At 49.7% G+C, this 18,586-nt stretch overlaps 6 protein-coding genes across 6 annotated transcripts; 4 read left to right on the top strand and 2 right to left on the bottom strand.

The window, feature by feature from the left end:
• Positions 1 to 101: 101 nt before the first annotated feature.
• Positions 102 to 2,331, bottom strand: akuA (uncharacterized protein; the record flags this gene model as incomplete). The annotated part of the gene is made up of 6 exons (XM_061213185.1): positions 102 to 212; positions 265 to 483; positions 543 to 646; positions 699 to 1,545; positions 1,593 to 2,213; positions 2,269 to 2,331. 6 exons carry the CDS (start codon positions 2,329 to 2,331, stop codon positions 102 to 104), a joined length of 1,965 nt encoding a protein of 654 aa, XP_061070206.1.
• Positions 2,332 to 2,649: 318 nt separating this feature from the next.
• N7525_004828 (ferrochelatase HEM15) lies at positions 2,650 to 4,047 on the top strand (the record flags this gene model as incomplete). Its single annotated transcript, XM_002565423.1, has 3 exons — positions 2,650 to 2,886; positions 2,950 to 3,532; positions 3,590 to 4,047. The coding sequence occupies 3 exons, from the start codon at positions 2,650 to 2,652 to the stop codon at positions 4,045 to 4,047; spliced, it is 1,278 nt and encodes a 425-aa protein (XP_002565469.1).
• A 433-nt stretch (positions 4,048 to 4,480) lies between these two features.
• Positions 4,481 to 6,294, top strand: N7525_004827 (putative tetracycline-efflux transporter; the record flags this gene model as incomplete). Its single annotated transcript, XM_002565424.1, has 3 exons — positions 4,481 to 4,654; positions 4,718 to 6,167; positions 6,218 to 6,294. 3 exons carry the CDS (start codon positions 4,481 to 4,483, stop codon positions 6,292 to 6,294), a joined length of 1,701 nt encoding a protein of 566 aa, XP_002565470.1.
• A 673-nt stretch (positions 6,295 to 6,967) lies between these two features.
• Positions 6,968 to 9,865, top strand: N7525_004826 (pentatricopeptide repeat protein; the record flags this gene model as incomplete). The annotated part of the gene is made up of 1 exon (XM_002565425.1): positions 6,968 to 9,865. The coding sequence occupies one exon, from the start codon at positions 6,968 to 6,970 to the stop codon at positions 9,863 to 9,865; it is 2,898 nt and encodes a 965-aa protein (XP_002565471.1).
• A 340-nt stretch (positions 9,866 to 10,205) lies between these two features.
• Positions 10,206 to 11,685, top strand: erg1 (squalene monooxygenase erg1; the record flags this gene model as incomplete). The annotated part of the gene is made up of 2 exons (XM_002565426.1): positions 10,206 to 11,361; positions 11,417 to 11,685. 2 exons carry the CDS (start codon positions 10,206 to 10,208, stop codon positions 11,683 to 11,685), a joined length of 1,425 nt encoding a protein of 474 aa, XP_002565472.1.
• A 1,673-nt stretch (positions 11,686 to 13,358) lies between these two features.
• On the bottom strand, positions 13,359 to 16,753 carry N7525_004824 (uncharacterized protein; the record flags this gene model as incomplete). The annotated part of the gene is made up of 3 exons (XM_002565427.2): positions 13,359 to 15,940; positions 15,996 to 16,067; positions 16,135 to 16,753. 3 exons carry the CDS (start codon positions 16,751 to 16,753, stop codon positions 13,359 to 13,361), a joined length of 3,273 nt encoding a protein of 1,090 aa, XP_002565473.2.
• Between the last annotated feature and the right edge of the window lie 1,833 nt (positions 16,754 to 18,586).

Here is an 18,586-nt window from a genome sequence, read left to right as displayed (position 1 = left end):
AACAGGCAAGTAGGATACACTCATAACTCATTAAACGGGCCGCAGATTACAGCAACCTTGGACCACCCCAAGACGATCCTGAGCAAACTTCAAATCAATGTTTAAAACTTCTGCTCAAAGTACTGCTCAACTCGGTCCACGAGATCTGCTTTCTTTCCTGCTGTAGCACGGCCATGTGCATGCAAGAATTCCTTCAGCACGGCCACCGTAAGCTGAAGGCGAGTATTAGTTTGGTCAATCACCTGGGAGAATTTGAATGCTCACCTTGGAAACAGTGCCTTTCGCATAGCATTTCTTCACTTCGTCTTCCACTCCGGGCTCACTGTCTTCAACCTTCACCCGCTTTGATGGGTGCTCACCAGCTGCCTCGGTCTTGGCACCTCGCTTTACCAGCGTAGAGGTGGCGGCTACTGACCCACCAAACATCTCGGAGGCTTGCAATTTCAGTTCCTCGGCCCATCTAAGAATATAGTCGCCAGCGCGCTAGAACATCCATTTGGTCAGTACGTTCGGGCATTTCTGGGATCATGGAAGCAGCCAACCTTGTGAACCTGTCGGTACTTAGGCACGGTCTTGTCATCTGGTGATTCTGGGAAATCTTCATCCAAGGCGATAGCCTGTAAGATACGATAATGCCATTGAAGCGCTGCGAATCAGTCAGTATCATTGTCCCAAAGATTGAAGTGACGAAGGCTCACAAGGATTCGGATATTTTGAAGGATCGTACACAGCCTTGGGGAGCTGCAACTGGCGAACAACATCTCGCATGGCGTCGTTCAGCGCATCTCCTGCCCGGTGGACGGTGCTCTCTGGATTTTGGCGCACATCATCTGCGAAAGGAAGAGGGATAATCCACATCCCAGGTGGAATTTTCTGCACGCCATTCTCGTCGATCTTCTCAGCACCTGCAATCATAGCAGCTAAGACTGGTGAGGCATTTCTGCGGGGGATGAACCAGACCAAAGCCAGTTTCTCCGATTCGAGGAGTTTCTGATGCAGTGCAGAAAAGACTCTTGTTGAACCGACGTAGTCCTCTTCAGAGGGATAAATAAACGAGGGGTGCTTGACATTGGCCCAGAACGGGAGGGCTGACAGTGGCTTGAACCCAATAATACGGATCACCGGGTCACCGAAGCTTCTTAGCGCCTGTTGTTCTTCGATGGTGAATGATACCTGCTCGCCACCAAACTTGTATGCCTTGCGAATGTCAGACTTCTCAATCTCCTGCCCTGTGTCATCAGACATTAGAGTTGTGACTCCTTTGGCAATCTGAGCAGTCTCGCCTCCTTGCCAGACGAAGCAACTCCTTGCAGGCTCTTGTTTCTTGAGAAGCAAATATCCATTGACGGATATTTTGAAATTAGGTCCGATCTCAAGTGGCACATTTGAGAACAGCGATCGGCGGGGGACAGATCGTGAGTTGATGCTCGACAACAGAGAATTGAGCAATGAAAGTCCATCGCCTTTAGCTGTTGATGTGTTGGTATCCGGCTGTAGGTATGCAGGGGCATCTCCATCACTGGGCGATGTTTTGTAGATAATGTCCTGCCAATTGTGAGTATACCCCTATGCAATCAAGGTTAATGACCTACGTCGTAGAATTTAGAGGTGTCGAATTCGTGGTCTGGTTGAGATATGGGAAACAACTCGATATTGACACCAAGATCGTACAAGTCCCTCGCACGAACTGTTGCAGCAGACCGCATTCCTTTGTTGTCTGCGTGGGGATTATCGTTGTCGGTCACGACAAACAGGCGTCGAGAAGCAAAGTTTGGAGCTTTTGAGGTAAAGATTTGGTTGGCGCAGAAAAGCATGTTGGCCATGGAGGCTGGCTCCTTTGATGGCTCCAAAACTTGCAGTACGTCATCATCAGCATCTGCTGGAGATGCGAGGGACCGCAGTTGCTTGACTTCCTGGGCTGATGGAACATCAAGATCCGTGTACAGATAACAGTGAGGATATGAGAGATCTCCACGGTCATCCTCATTTTCATCATAGAACTTGGAAGATTGCGTTCCGTAAAGCAAAACGCCAATCATGTCATGAGGGTTGGAGATGATGCGTTGTTGCATCAGATGGTATGCACACTTCAAAGCTGCAGACGCGGGTGATTCGTCTCCATGTTTCTTAGGATCAGGCGATGGACGAGGCGTGAGCATCGAACTGCTAATATCTATAGCAAACAGCACCGCATCTTTGACTGATTTGAAGCTCTATGTAGGCAACCGTCAACAATCGGTAACTATATCTCCAACTTTTGATACTCACGGTCTCGTCGAGCTCTTCATCCTCGTAATTCTCCTCCTCGCGCGTGTAGCTATCTTCAACCATTGTTACGAAGTAGGTATCCTCGGGAGATTGGAAATATTAAAAGGTGTAAATTAATCAAGTCTAAAGTATCATTGAGACGCGCTCGTTGACGCGGGCAACACGAAGGTCAGGTGACGCTGATGCCTGAAGCTGCTGACATCTTCCTGCGTTGATTGGTCCAAATCCGGTGGTCGGAAGCTATATGGGGCAAGCAGGACCGGATTCAACAACTCCGAGGTCCAAGTTGGAAGTTGGAAATCGGAATTGTCATCTCTTCATTAATATATCAGCATTATTTTTGCTCTACTCCTCGATATAATATCTTGGCCTCTTCGAACCATGACATTCCGCAGCCCTTTCGCGATCCCCCGACAGCTATTGACTGGGACCACATCTCTTGGAGGTCGGTCGGCAATTAGCACTCGATTGAGATGCAATCAACGAGGTCTCGCGACGGTAGTACCGCCAGTCACACAAGATGCGACGGGCTCTAAGGGTCCCACGGCTATGGTTTTTATGAACATGGGTGGACCTTCCACAACGGACGAGGTGGAGGACTTTTTGAGCAGACTATTTGTACGCATCATAAATTGTTCAAATCGCGGCTTTGAATCGATATGTTAACACATTGAACTACAGGCAGACGGTGATTTGATTCCCCTTGGACGACTCCAATCGTATCTCGGGCCCCTCATCGCACGCCGGAGAACCTCGAAGATCCAAAAGCAGTACGCGGATATCGGCGGCGGGTCGCCCATTCGGAAATGGTCCGAGTATCAATGCGCAGAAATGTGCAAGCTGTTGGATAAGATGTCCCCGGAGACCGCGCCGCATAAGCCTTACGTTGCCTTCCGCTACGCTGCCCCATTGACCGAGACCATGTATGAGCAGCTTTTCGCCGATGGATTCGGCAAGGGCAAGGGAGGACGTGCTGTCGCATTTACACAATACCCGCAGTACTCTTGTTCAACGACCGGCAGTTCCCTGAACGAACTGTGGAAGTGGCGTAATCGTCTCGAGGGAAAGCGCGCAAATGGAGGATCCGAGCCGGCTGGCACAATCCAATGGAGCGTCATTGACCGTTGGCCCTCCCACTCTGGTCTTGTGGAGGCGTTCGCACAAAATATCGAGGCTCAGCTTAAGACCTACCCAGAGGAGAAGCGAGACGAGGTTGTGTTGCTGTTTTCGGCCCATAGCTTGCCTATGAGCGTTGTGAACCGAGGTAGGCTGATGTCCCCTGATTACTTGCTAGAATTACACTAATTACTCTCCCACACAGGCGACCCTTACCCCGCGGAAGTCGCAGCGACAGTTCACGCCGTAATGCAACGACTCAGGTTCAAAAACCCTTACCGCCTGTGCTGGCAATCTCAAGTGGGACCTAGTGCGTGGCTCGGGGCCCAGACCAGTGATACTGTTCAAGAGTATGTGAAAAGAGGACAGACGGACTTGATTCTAGTGCCCATTGCGTTTACAAGTGACCACATTGAGACACTCTACGAGCTGGATCAGGAAGTTATCCATGAAGCCAACAACCCGGGTGTCAAGCGCGCAGAGAGCTTGAACGGAAACCCAGTCTTCATTCAGGCACTTGCCGATATTGCTCATGACCATTTGCAGAAGGGAGAATTGTGTTCTCGCCAAATGACACTGCGCTGCCAGGGCTGCACCAGCGAGCGGTGCTTGGGTCAAAAGAAATTCTTTGCAGGCCAGGAACAAGCTTCCATGGTGATATAAGCTGAGTGGGCTTGAGCTTTTCCTTTTCGGACCAAGAGAGTTCATCCTTGGGTGTTTGTATATGGCACTTGTAGGTGTTGGAGGCGTTAGAGTATAAAATTTGGGATTAGTGTACGGTATAATATGTTTTCAATTCTATACAAGTTGGCAAGGCATCCACGATATATACGAAAGGGCAGGCCGTCAGAATGACACCCCAGTTTAACCGCGGCACCTCCTGGGAAAGCACTTAAGTCCGTGCGGAGATTCCGGAGCTATCGATTACCAATGATGAAATCCCGATAAGAATTCAAGGAATCCTAAACACTTAACATTCTCCCCTCTTTCATATGGGGATGAATTGTCTGTGGTTTCAGATCTTATATATCAACATTTGAATTATACGATAACCTTGGATAATCCTGGAATCACCTCCAATGCCTCCAATTTCATGATGGAGAACGAAGAACTACTTGCGGGGGATCCCGATGTTGCCCAGCTGCACACCCGAGAGACTCGCACAGGAGATGTGAATGAAAACACGCCTCTAATTGATGAAGCCGATAGCCTGTTGCATCAACAGCCTGTTTATGTTACGGATAGTCGGCCGAAATGGAGGAAACCGAGCGTGAGTGACTATGGCTTGCGACAACAGCGTCAGGAACAACTTTCTAATCTGCAAACATGATAGATTTGGTGGCTGCTTCCGTTCGGTCTCCTCTTTACCCTGGGCTTTGGTGGAATTGCCGTGCCCAAGATCAACCTGATCATGTCGCTAGTCTGTCGAGATTATCTCGCCGAAAAGACCACCAAAGACCCTGGCTTCACCTATCTCCCTGTTATATTCGGCGAAAATAACCCCCAGTGCCAGATACCACAAGTTCAGTCGTTGGTTGCCCAGTTCCAGCTCTATCTCAATCTTATTGCCGGTATTATATCGGCATTAGTGAGTCCCCGGTTCGGACACTTATCTGATCGTTACGGAAGAACCAAGATGATCGCTCTAGGCGCGATGGGCGCGGTATTCAATGAACTTATTACTGTCATCGTGGCTCAATGGCCAGAGCGGTTCTCAGTCAATATGCTTCTGGTTGGAGCAGTCATGGATGGACTCGGTGGGTCATTTACAACCGCACAGGCTTTGATCCATTCCTATGCTTCTGATTGTACGCCAACCGAAAAGCGAAGCGTGGCATTCGGTTTATTCCACGGTGCTCTGTTTTTTGGAATTGCAGCTGGACCGGGTGGTGCAGCCTTTTTGATCAAACGTGGAGGCACGCTACTAGTCTTCTACATTGCGCTTGCATTCCATGCAACTTTCTGTCTATCGGTCTTCTTCATCGTGCCTGAATCCTTGTCCAAGGATCGACAGCTCGCGGCTCGCGAGAAGCATCGCATGAAAATTGTGGATGCTGACTCTCCTAAATGGTACTCTTGGCGTGTCTGGAACCCAGTGAACCTGATCACCCCGCTTGCAATTCTGATGCCCGCCGCTGGAAAGCCAAGCGTCTTGTTCCCTAACCGCCGCGGTGCCAGTCAGGCTCTACGCCGGAACATCATTATGTTGGCTGCTATCGATACCGCTGTCTTTGGAGTTGCCCTGGGTACAATCCAGGTTATCATCATCTACGCCGAATACATGTTCAACTGGGGCAGCGTGGAGTCCAGTCTGTTTGTGGCGACCATTAATGTGGTGCGAGTGGTCAATCTCTTCCTGGTGCTTCCGCTTATCTCTCTTTTCTTCCGCACCCCTTGCGAGGAAGACGGAACCATTCGCGGCTCGGACACGCTGGACATTGTTCTAATTCGCGCGTCTATAATTTTCGATATACTGGGCTACGTTGGCTATGCTCTGTCCAAAGCACCATCAGTCATGGTGATGTCCGGAGTCGTCGCCTCGCTAGGTGGCATGGGGTCTGCAATCCTACAGTCATCTCTGACCAAGCATGTGCCTCATGAACGCATCGGACAGATGCTCGGTGCCACTGGTCTTTTACATGCTCTTGCTCGAGTTGTTGCACCTACTATCTTTAACTTGATCTACAGTCTGACTGTTGCAACGTTGCCTCAGACAGTGTTTGTGGCACTTGCAGCTGTTTTTGGTGTAGCATTCCTCATGAGTCTGCTAATCAAGTCGCATGGTATGTTTAGTCCTGAGATCCTATGGGCACTATGCTAATTGTTGTGCCAGTTACCCTAGAGAGTGGCCGCCCTGCCGATCTAAGAGCGGAAGAAGATGCCGACGAGCATGATGGACTTTTGCTTTGATAGACAGCTCTGTGAGATAATAAGGTTGCAGCATATGTTATATGCCTGCTTTGCTGGCGTCTTTTCTAATGGAACGTGTTCTACATGATTGAAATAGACTGTTTTTTTTTTTTTTTTTTTTTTTTTTTTTTCCTACTCTAGAGAGCTCCTATCCGTACATATGTAGGGGTATCTCGTGATGAAGATGCTTGATGCATGCTAAAAACAGAAGACTACCTAGGTATAGAGCTATTGGACAAACAAATCATCGTGATGGTCGTGGAATAACTGTAGAATATGGTATGGGCAGCTCGACTTCCTTTGACTTAGACATTGAGCCCCTTTCCATGTATTTCTTCTTTCGAGACAGGTTTGATTTTTGAAGGTTGAGGACAGGAAGCTGTGGAGGATGTATCCGGTTAGATCCATGGTCGTATGACCGAGCCAATCTCCGGCGGGCGGCAGCGTCCTAATACGCAAGTTGATTTGCATCGGGAAAAAAGAAGTTGCTCCGAACTTACCCTACTCTCTCAGCTTCAATTGCCTGTACACTTAATCTTGTATCGTACCTGGTGATTGGAGATATCTACGTTTCATTGACTGCACCTAGCTGCTCATTTTCGGAACATTGGTGTGAGGCCGCTCATGCACGACTGGTGAACTCGCGCGCAACCCGCGCTCAGCATCCACAAATATGCTTGCCCGCGCCGCAAAATCCGGCTCAATAATCCCTTCTCCAAATGCCCTCCGAGTGCTCCGCCAATTGGCTCTGGCCGGCTCAACAGTCGGCGGATTCTGCACCGTCGCAGCCCTCACGTACGAAGCCCATCGCCGAGTCCGCATTGCCGAGAAAATCATCGAGAACAAACGAACCTTACACAGCACTGCCCCGAATTATGACGCAACATCTGCTGCCAAACGACTCAAGGTGATGGTTGAGGCGGCGGAAGCGGGCGAATTTATGGGCATTGGATCCCTCAAGGCGAGGAATCGGAACGGGCCTGACGAGCCAGGGTTCGAGACAGAAAAGGATGATCCAAAGCCCAAGCCTAGGCCCCTGGTCAGCTTGGAAAAACACCATGCTCGCTCAAAACGCTCGCTTTTTGGGACCCATCCAATTGCACAATCCAACTACACGGGAAAGATCGATGCTCCGAGCTTGGCTCAGAACGCTGAAATTCTGGCTCGCGAGAAACAGCAGGGCGAGCTCGCACAAGAATCTGGCAAGCTACCCTTTGACGCCGAAATCCGCAGGCTGTTGAATGAAGAGCGGGAAATCACTGCTGCGAATTTGTTCTTAGCGCACACTCGACAGACACCTAACATTTCTTGGGAACGACGAGAGCTTGCATGTGTTATATTCACTGCAAACTGCATCAAGGGAAACCTTTTCGTTGCTCGAACTTTGTTCAACCGCCTGGATAAAGTCAGTGTCGTCTCAGCGGAGATGTGGGCTACACTGATGCATCTGCTTGCAAAGGAAGGCCATATCGACTCTGTCGGCGTCATATATGATAAATTCAGCACCAGCTTTGCTGTTCCAACACATCTGCTGGAGGTCATCCTCCGATGTCTGATCGAGTCGAAGAGGTTGGACTCTGCCAAATTCCTCTTCTTCCAACGCTTCGAGGATGACCGTGACTGTGGTCTGTGTGGTGCTTATCTAGATGGATTATGGAGGAAAACTAGGAGCATGGAATTGCTGTCATCCCAATTGGGCCTCATCCTTAAACGTCTCGAATCCCTCGGTCGGCAACCAACCGAGAAACTTTTCAATCCAATGGTCAAGGCCATGGTTGAAACTGGGCGAGCCGAAGAAGCCGAAGCTATGGTCAAGGAGATGTCAACACGTTATGGGGCCGAGCCTGGATGCCGGACCATTGGCTTGATTATCTACAACCGAGCACTTAATTGTGAATGGGACAGGGTCATGGATGGCATGCATGCTATGCACGAGCACGGATACACCCAATCAAAGAAGGACTTCGCTATGATTTTTGACCGCGTCTTCTTGGAATACTATCCCACCCACACAGGCCCGCAAATTCTCGACTTCGTCATCTCTTGTATCAACGATTTTGACATACAACCCGACAAAGTACTCCACCGACACATCCTCGAAGCGATCATTGAAAAGGGCAACGAAGATATGATCACAACCATTATGGACATGGCCCACGAGCAGAATTGGAATACCGGTATTAACGATCGGTTTATCAAGTCACTCCTGAAGAGCCGAAAACTCGCAATGACCGACAATCCTGTGGGAATCTGGCGACTGAAGCAAGCCGCCAAGAACCGACAAGATCATTTAACTTCTTCAAGGCGCATCCTTGGGTCTAGTTCTGATACTTGGGCGGTACGAGGAGATAAAATTGCCCCGATTCATATTCCCGCTGAGGAATCTTTCCCTCAAACGGTGAGCGAGATGGTGGCCTCCAAAACTGCCAGTTTATACGTTCCGCTCCACAAGCGGATGGAGCACTTTATCAACATGGGCAGGCATACCGATGCTCTGGCAATTTACAACCACGCCACCACCGGCGGGTACGTTGTCAGACCGCTTCATTTGAAGCTGGCTGTGATCGCCGCGATCCTCAGCTGCAAAAAGACAGGCCTGGCGAACGCGCGACGTCTGATTACATCTGAATGGGATTACTGGAAGAACGTTCCTTCTCTCCGTTATAGCAAGCGTTTCACTTCGTGGATTCCCATTTTCTTCCAACGGGTCATGGAAGTGGACCCAGAAGCCCTTGGGTATGGAGGCTTGATCAAGATGGCCATTTTTGAATATTATGATGTTTGTGCCAACACCAATGGTCTTTCGGTGAAACACTTCTGCGCGACTTCCTCCAGCCGTTACCTCATTGGGGGTGGCACGCCAGAACTGGCCGTCGATCTCCTCACGACAATCTACCAGTCTCGGTGGCGGCTCTCTCATGGATTCGACCAGGTGCTATTAAAGATGCTGCTGCGTGCGTTCTCCAAGGTTCACAACTTCAAGGGGGCCTGGTGGTGCATAATGACAGTCCTCTCGCGGAATGAGCCCATCAACCAGGACTTTGTCGTGGAAGCTACCTCTCAGTTGGGCTCATTGGAAAATGCCATCAGATCCTCTAGCTCCTACGATGCCGCGGGTCAAGTGTTGGTACTCCGGAAAATGGTTGGCGCGCTGGAGGCCAAGTTTGAAGGTGATTCGCGTTGGTCAGCCGTCAGTGTTCACCCGGAATTGAAAAGGTCGAATCGTGCCAAGCCGTTCGAGCCCACCGAGCAACAACATTTACTGCCCACCACAGACCTAGGGGAACTCATCATGAGCTTTGATGAAGAGTGGGAACTGGATCTCTTACTCAGGCGCAAGCAGTTCGACGCCCCTGATCAAGCAAAGTGGTGGGCTGAGTCGAATGTCACAAAATCGCACACCGTCCCTTCAGAAGATCCCGAATACCCGTGGAACAATCCTGCGAATTGGGGACGGCATTATGTGCCCGAGAAGTACTCGTCCGACTATCACCTTGAGTTTTCACCTAGAGGGGAATACGAGGAGTATATGGAGTATGAGGATTACCAGGGGCATCGGGCGTGTCAATGAATGTGTATAATAATGTAAATAGTCTGTACAATACCTAGGTAGACATCGATAGATTCATAAATATATACATGTACATTGTTGTATATCTCCCGAGGTCGATATCACTCGATCAGTCCACCTGAAGTAAACGTGATGTTCCCTGCGGCGTAGAATTGAGAAGGCGGAGAGACGTGACCTTTCACATGTCACGCCACCCCTTTCTCTCCGCAAAGGAAAAAAAAAACAACATCAGCCCATAAGAACAGCCAATCGACTTTCCTATAAATCAATTGCTCAAGCCGATAATGGTCCTGCTTCCGTCGACTCCGTTCTGACAATATCTACTCTTTTAAAAGCCAAAATGACCTTGCTCAATGGCCACGCCTCCCTCTCCCCGGCCGCTCAACGCCGCATCGAACACCATGAAGCTGATATTGTAATTGTGGGTGCCGGAGTCCTCGGCTGTGCACTTGCAGTTGCACTGGGAAATCAAGGGCGCAGTGTAATCCTGCTGGAGAAGTCGTTGGAAGAGCCCAACCGTATTGTTGGTGAACTACTCCAACCGGGAGGTGTTCAGGCGCTCGAGCAACTAGGGCTACGGGATTGTCTGGAAGATATCGATGGCATCAATGTGAAGGGATACTGGGTTACTTACTTTGGGGAGCCGGTTCTCCTCGAATACCCCAAGTCCAGCCCAACCTCGCCTACACCGTTGGGACGAGCCTTCCACCATGGCCGATTCGTGATGAAACTACGGGCAGCCGCTCTGTCGTGCCCCAATGTCACGGTGGTCGAAACCAAGGTTACCGGCCTCATCACATCCTCATATACTCAGGAAGTCCTTGGAGTCGAGTGTATAACCAAGGATGTCAAGGACTGCTACTTCGGTCAACTCACCGTGGCCGCCGACGGTTATAACTCCGTTTTCCGCAAGGAACACCACCAGTATACACCCAAACGGCGCTCAAAGTTCCATGGCTTGGAGCTCATCGATGCTAAACTGCCCGCTCCCAACACTGGTCATGTGCTTCTCAGCGATAATCCACCCGTACTTATGTACCAGATCGGCACCCATGAGACCCGAATCCTTATCGATATCCCTGATAACCTGCCTGCGGCCTCGGTCAAGAACGGTGGTGTCAAGGGTTACATGCGAAACAACATCCTGCCCAAGCTCCCAGAGGGTGTCCAGCAGTCGTTCTCCGATGCCCTAGAGAAGGGCCAGCTACGGTCAATGCCGAACTCGTTCCTGCCTGCCTCGGCCAACAAGACACCCGGCTTGATGATTCTGGGCGATGCGCTTAACATGCGGCACCCTCTCACAGGTGGAGGCATGACTGTGGCGCTCAACGATGTTTGTGTCATCCGCGAATTGCTCAGCCCAGAGCGCGTGCCCAACCTCTCCAATACAGGCCTTGTTCTCGAGCAGCTCGCAGAGTTCCACTGGAAACGAAAGAACTCATCTTCGGTCATCAATATCCTCGCACAGGCTCTCTATGCGCTCTTCGCTGCAGACAGTACGCACGCTCACTCTTCAGGTTAATTTGCAATAACTAACTGTTCATTCAACAGACTATTACCTCAAAGCTCTTCAGCGTGGCTGTTTCCGCTACTTCCAGATTGGACCAGTTGGCGGCCCTGTCGGGTTGTTAGCCGGTCTAATCAAGAAACCCCTCGTCCTTGTCAGCCACTTCTTCTCCGTTGCCTTCCTCGCCATCTGGGTCCACATATGCGATACCCCTCTGTCCAAGCTATTCCTAGCCCCATACTACGCCGTCATGATATTGTACACAGCCTCTGTCGTGATTTTGCCATACATCTGGACCGAGATCTGGTACTGATCTGGCTCGAATCCCGTCGAGTGGTGACCTAATTTCCCTTCAAAAAGCGACAATGGAGAAACCCAGCATATCATTCTCCATTCTCTCCCTATTGAACATATTTGTCGATTTCACCAAGTCTTTCCGTTTTAATATCCCATCCTCGCCCTGCTTTTGTCCTTTCAATGCCTTTATGTGATTTAATCCTGTCCAGCATTCTCTCACTACATCTGATACACTACAAGATCTGTGTTATGGATGCACTGTACTATATACCAATCTGCCATACTATTATCTCTATGATAAATGATACAATGTCAATACCTTCCAAACCTTCCCAGAATCAACGCTATCCCTCCGCCAATGCTACATAAAAATGCCCAACCAAAAAATCAACCCCAGTCCATTCATATCATTTCACATCCTCCCACCCAAACTTCCAAGGTTGCTTCCAGTACACATACACCAGATACACCATGCAAACACCCACGATATACCCAGCAAGCCCCATCACAACACATCAACACAAAGCAGATACGCCAACACCCCGAAGCAAAACGAAAACGAAAACGCAAAGAAGTTAGGCGCAATCGGCATCGGGGCTGACACACGACCAAGCCAGGGCAGACCAAACCCGAGCTGGATATTCGAATTCCAATTCCAATTCAGAGAGAAAAGAGACATGACGGCACTGACTGATCGGATGGCGTAATTTTGCACGAAGGATATGCTAGAATAGGTCTCGCAGATTACGCCGTAGGCGAAGAAAAAGCAATAATACAAATACAGCATGAATGAGAGGAATATCATCCACATGTTTTCTTCTTTTTCTTTTTCTTTCTGGGGTTTTGTGGGATTTTGCTGGTTGGGATATATATACCCTTTTTGGTATATACGCTCGATATGTAGGCGAGTCCTTTATGGAGTTTGTGGTTTGTCGTGGATCAAGTGGATGCTGTCTTCGGATGGGATTTGTTCTCGATGGGTTCAGGTAGATGGGAGAGGATGAGCATGAGCATGAGCATGAAGAGAGGGAGAGAGGTTTTGAGGACTGGGACTTCTTTGTTCTCCTCCCTTTGTTCTCTGTCTTTGTTATTTGCATGACTTCGCTCAGGGCATCAACACTCTGTTGACGGCAGGGTAAGACGGGGAAATAGCAGAGTCAAACACAATGCCAGGCCCTCAGGAAGTATCAGATATCATGACCTGAGCAGGAAAGGAAGGGTCTTTTTCGAAAATTTTGGTTTGTTTCTCATTGGCAATAAGTTAATCTCTTTCTCTTTTATACAGAACCATGGCCGAAAAAAAAAAAAAAAAAAAAAATTGGCATAAGAAAGATGAAAAGCATCAGACCGGGTCTAACCGTTTGAACACAAGAACTCCAATCAACTGGAAAGAAATCGTCTCAATGCATGGGAGGCTTTTCCTGGAAAATGAACCGGCCAACTTTCCCGATGGCAACGAATGCATGCATATATGGACCCTGATCCCTCATGGGAAAAAGGGCAAATAAAAAAAAAGAAGAAAAGGAAAAGGAAAAGGAGCAAAACAACGTATTTCAGGGGAACGTGAGTTCGTTTGGGGATACCGTGTGGACGGCGATGGAATCAGGCTGATCATGTTGGACGTGAGTAATTGTTCGATCCTCCCGAGGTCATGATCGTGCTGGAGATAGAAGCGTAAGAAACATTTGGTCAACCGCCTTTTCGCAAAGAATCATCTGCTGGAACGAGCTCATGACCGCTGTTGATGCCGTTTCGAGGCTCCATTGACGACTTGGTGTTCTTGCGGTTTTTCTTCTTGGTGGTCTGCCATCCATGGTTGCTCTCGTTCGTGCCGTTACTCTGTCCACCAGATCTTCGGGGCGGGTCTGTGTGTCGATCCTTGGTGCCCGGGACAGCGTTGTGAGAACCGTCGTGTCGGCCTTGACCTCTGGGCTTGCTCTTGCCACTAACGCCGTTCGCCTTGTCAGGATGATCTCCATTGGTCCGGCGCTTCGAGTTGGTCGACTGATGCCGATTCTCATTAGGCCCGGATGTAGTAAGTTTCTCGCTCGTTTGTCCCGAGGGCTTAGCCGGGCCGGTTTCCTTTCCTGGTCCTTGTGCTGTGCCATTTCTTGGTCGATCCGGACTTGTCTTTGCGGGTTGCTGTACTAGCTTCTCGGAATTCGATAGGTGGTAGTTCTGCAGCCGACTAGCGAGAAGCTCAGATTGGCCATTCACGTCTGGCTGCTTTTCCCCCGCACCATTGACCTTTTGAGTTTCCGTAGATGGCCGAGTGAAGACGGCGGAGTGCTCCAAGTCAAAAGACCCGGAATCCTGGTAATCTTGAGACAAGGAATCGGAGAAACTTGCAGGCGTGTTCATGTTGTGGTCATCCGAGGACGTATAATGGCTTACCGCAGAGTAAGGGTCAACCAAGTCAGACGCGTACGCCGAGCGGGGTTCACTCGGACGCACCGACCCATCGACGATCAACGGACCGGGTGCAACTGGACGTGGAGCGGATTGGGCGGGTTGCGACGGGGGCTTGGAGGTTGGGGTGTGCTCCGAGCGAGCAGTTTCTGACGAGAACGATCCCGGTCGGTAATCTGGTTGAAGGGGGACAAACGAATATCCATTCGAGACCAGACCCATCTGTGTGGACAACCGCGGCAGCATGGAACCTTGCTGGAAGGCTTGAAGTTGTTGGGGAGTTATATAATAACCCAACACATCTTGCTGTCGGTTGTCGTCCACAGAGTTTGAGCGGGATCCATTGCTGGCCAGACTGTTTGAACGCATTACATTCTCGTCACCACTGCCTTCTCCGCCTTCTGATGACTCAGTGGTCCGCCTCTGTTTTGACCAGTTATCCGTGGGTGGCGGCATGGTATAAAGGGGAATATAGCTGGAAAGAGAGGGCGAGCCTTGAGGCCGTGCAGGCTGTGAATGCGCACGAAGGGACTTCGGGGATCCGTTGGCAGCCGACAATCGCCGAGAATTACGACGAGTATCAGGCATAACACTAACGGCAGATGGCGAGGGAGGGTTGGTGGTGGTCGCTTGCGAGCCAGATGCACCAACTGAAGCATAAGTAGGGTTATAAATCGTTTGGTGTCGTTGAGTCGGGCTGAGAGTGGCGTGGCTTGCTGTTCCTGTTCCTGATCTCGGTCGTGAGGTTTCCTCTGGAAAGTCTTGCTGTTGAGGGACTGGGAATTGGATAAAAGGCTGACGGATAAATACCGGAGGTGGCCTCCCAGTGATCAGTGCCTGACTATGTAATTGCATCCGCAATTCTTGCTCCTGCGCCTGCAACAGCTGTATTTGTTGGTATAACTGGTCATGCAGAAGATACTGGGCTTGCTGTTGAGCATGCAGGGAGATATCTGGGGCATTGCCAGTGTTCTGCTGCCGGAAGTTTGACTTGTTTCCGGTGTTTGACTGTCGTCGCCCGCCAGAGAGCCCGCCTCGCGAGAACTGGTTATTATATCTGCCGCCTCGGTTTCCTCCCCGTCCGCCCCGCGATGGGAGGGAAGGTGTGAGAGTTGGCCGCGGCTGGGGTGGTGGTCGTTCCCAGGTCCGCTCCTCTTCTGCCGGGAATTCAAACTGCTGACAACACCCTTCTAGATCACCATTTGCGATATACTTGAAAGCCCTTCGCAATTCCAAATGTAATCCCCGGAATGAGGTGTCATCGGCGGTGTTTCCTAGGTTCCTTGACGTGTTGAACGGCTCCTCCACGCACAGTCGGTTGTTCAACATCAGGTGCCAGCCCTTGGCTTCTTTGTTGATCAGGGTGCCGTCCCGTACTGATATGACATTCTTCTCATAGTCAAGCTCGTAGCCATAATACCGGAAAAATTGAAAGAGCAACTCGCCAACTGATTGCTTGTTCTTGCGGCCAAATTGAGACAAGGTCTTGAGGTCGTCATCGAACGAGCAGACCAATCCATCGTGAGTCATCCTCTTTTTGTGCGGGCGTGCTTGCAAACTTGGAAGAATTGGAGGGTTTCTTGTCTGCAGGAAATTAATGATCAAACAGATCCAGGTGTAAGAACTAAGGGTTCCTCCAAGGGCTGCGTCATTGAGAATCCTTTGCTTCGTCCAGTGCTTGATAGCCATTGCCAAAGGCCGAACTCTTTCGTCCACCTCAACATAGGTCCGAATCATTCGAGTGTTTTCTAGCGCCAAGGTATTATTGACATTCATGTCGCAGGCCAACCGGAGCTCCGGGTCCCAAATCTTCACGATGGGGACCTTTGCGTGCGACACACACACCACGCGTTGCATCCCATCTGTTCAGGTCAGTCTATCATTCAGGGTTAAGGTTTGTCAACAGCGATCTCTTACGTTTAGCTAACACCTCAGCCAACAGGCACACATGCTCCAATTCCTTGTAGTTGGTTGTGATGCAAATGTCCACTGCTCAAGTTAGTATTTGTTTTGCGCTTTATCTCTCTTTTGTCCAAAAAGGCTGGGGAAAGCCTACCATCCGAGTCACTTGAACAGAGCTTATTCCCTGACGAGCCAAAAATGTTCGCCTTAATATTATGACCAGGCCATTGGTCGTTGAAAAGCTTCTCCAATTTCCGAACAAGCTGTCGTCGTCGATCATCACTCTCGGCGGATGGCAATAATCGATCATACAGGTCCATGATCTCGGTTGACAATTTTTTCTCCTCGTCCGAGCTGAGTTGCTCCTTCAATGCACCCTTCTCCTCCGGTAGTATATCTGCGCCTAAGCTATACGGTATCCGTCGTCGAAAATACGCCATGGCGGTCTCATATTTACAGCCTCCGAGCGGTTTCCGGGAGAATGGGGGTAGATGCGTGGCCTCGGAGTGGGTGGATCGAGGGGAGGTGCTTCCGCGGGCGGGGGACGGCGACCGGGAGTGGAACGATAGGTTGCGCGCATGTTGATATGGGGTGGAAGGGAGAGAATTGGACTGGTGCGAAGTCAACGGAGGCCGAACGGCGGGCTCGGGCACGTCGGATTGTGGCACATCGGATTGCGGCATCCATGCCATCGTGGAGGGCTGCGCCGACGCTAGCGAGGCGACGTCACGGTGGAGGGAACACTTTGCATTCCCATCGATTTTTGCGACCATATAGCAATTTGCAACTCCCACACCGTTGTGGTCCTTCTGTATAGGGTGGGTGCTCGGCAAAAGAGATAAGAGTCCACTCCCACACACCACACAATATAATCCCCTCAGTTTCTGCTCAGTTGGAAATCACCGGAGAAATTTTGTGATCGATAGATTCGAGCGAGGCAGGTTATGGCACGTGTGTAACACGTCGAAGGTTCGTTGATATGGTGAGACAACCGGGAAACAGATCGTTTGTGGTGGGAGACTTTCAATCGCCCTCCACCAAAGTCGCGAAGAGCCGAATTTTTTTTATCTTTCACTCGGGACCGATAAGAATTGAAGAGATGTAAAAAAAGACAATGCCTCAACCAGGAGATGAAAATAAGACAAAAAGAAAATAGTACGGAAAAAAAAAAAGACACGGTCTTCGTGAGAGTGAAGAGAGCTGACTTTCGAGGATTGGATCAAAGAAAATGAGACAAAAAAGGACCAAAGTACAGGATGATACAGTCCGTTTGCCCTAAAAGCAAGTTGTTAGGAACCAGCCTGGGTTTCCGATTGTTTTTGGAGAGGAAGCGTAGCCAGAGAGGGGGATTTGAGAAGTTGTGAAGATGAAGCCCTGGAGGTCAGCCCCTGTCGGCGGTAAAGAGACACTGCCGACCGTCCCCTCTTAAAGAACTCCAATCTTGCCAACGTCAACGATTCTATGTATATACAAGTCGAGTAATCGAATGAATATACCCAGGGTAGGTATTTCCAGGTTTGAAGATACGTGTTGAGTGAGAAATTCCCCGTTATAACGTTGGACGGAGCAGCCCACGGAGTCAGACTATTGGGGGATAGCTCTCTACCCTCATTTCTTATGCTAACAATTAGGGGCTAAACTTCTATCCTTTGTCTCTAACATGATCTCACGCTTATCTCTTTCTCACTAGTACTCTTTATTCTTTTTCCCCTGACCCCCAGAAACCCTGAAATTCGAAACCAGAAGGTTAAAATGCAGCCAGAGTTGCCCGCAGTATCACCGAGCTATGCATTCATGCAGGTACCATGACGACAAGTTTATCGATAAGACAGTCTTGTTCGTTGGCCGCTCTGGACTACTAGCTATTCACTGAACATATCAATTCCTAAGGAAAGGCTTACATGGTCCATATATTGTACACTCCTTTTCCCTCCTGATCGTCGTTCTTCACTCCTCCCCGCGATCAGCATGGTCCTTGCACGTGCTGCTCACTAGTATAACTTAATCCATGTCAAGTGGCCTGAGGCATGAATATGGCAATGTGCTGTCTCTTTTCAAAGAATGGAGTTGGAATCGAGGATTCTGCTGACAACTCTGCATCTTGACTTGAGGATACTCATACTTCTTTGTTTGGAGAACATGGACCACCATTGGACCCATACTTTACTCCAGAGTCCGAACAGTGGCTCTTCGAATCCGATGACACTCGAGACGAAGAGCCTTGTGAGATAATATTCATTGGACCATTCGTCTCTGGGGCTAACGGAGGTATCAGTCGTAAGATGGTAGCCTTTGTTTATTAGGGCTTGGGCTCGCCACATTGGGAACATGAGGCTTGTTTTGGCGTGTTTCTTTGTAAATCAAGTAACCAACTTCCAAGACTGAACGGTTTACCCCTCTTCAACATTGAGCTATCGAGGTAGCTCTGGCTTGTGACTTATAGTCCAGCCTTAACCCCGAAGAATCAAGCATCCAGCTAGTATGGCTAGGACCAAATACGGCCGAGCACAGTCCCATGTATGACAAGTGGGGAGTTATTACGCTTCCCAAGGTGACGCGGAGGCATGATTGAGCGTATCGTTTATCGTGCTAGTGGTACATTTCCG

This window comes from Penicillium rubens, assembly GCF_028828025.1.
Source record: "Penicillium rubens strain IBT 27055 chromosome Unknown utg000002l_segment0_segment0, whole genome shotgun sequence".
Classification (NCBI taxonomy): domain Eukaryota; kingdom Fungi; phylum Ascomycota; class Eurotiomycetes; order Eurotiales; family Aspergillaceae; genus Penicillium; species Penicillium rubens.
The sequence above is the reverse complement of the archived record's forward strand: the minus strand, read 5'-3'. Positions and strand labels throughout refer to the sequence as shown.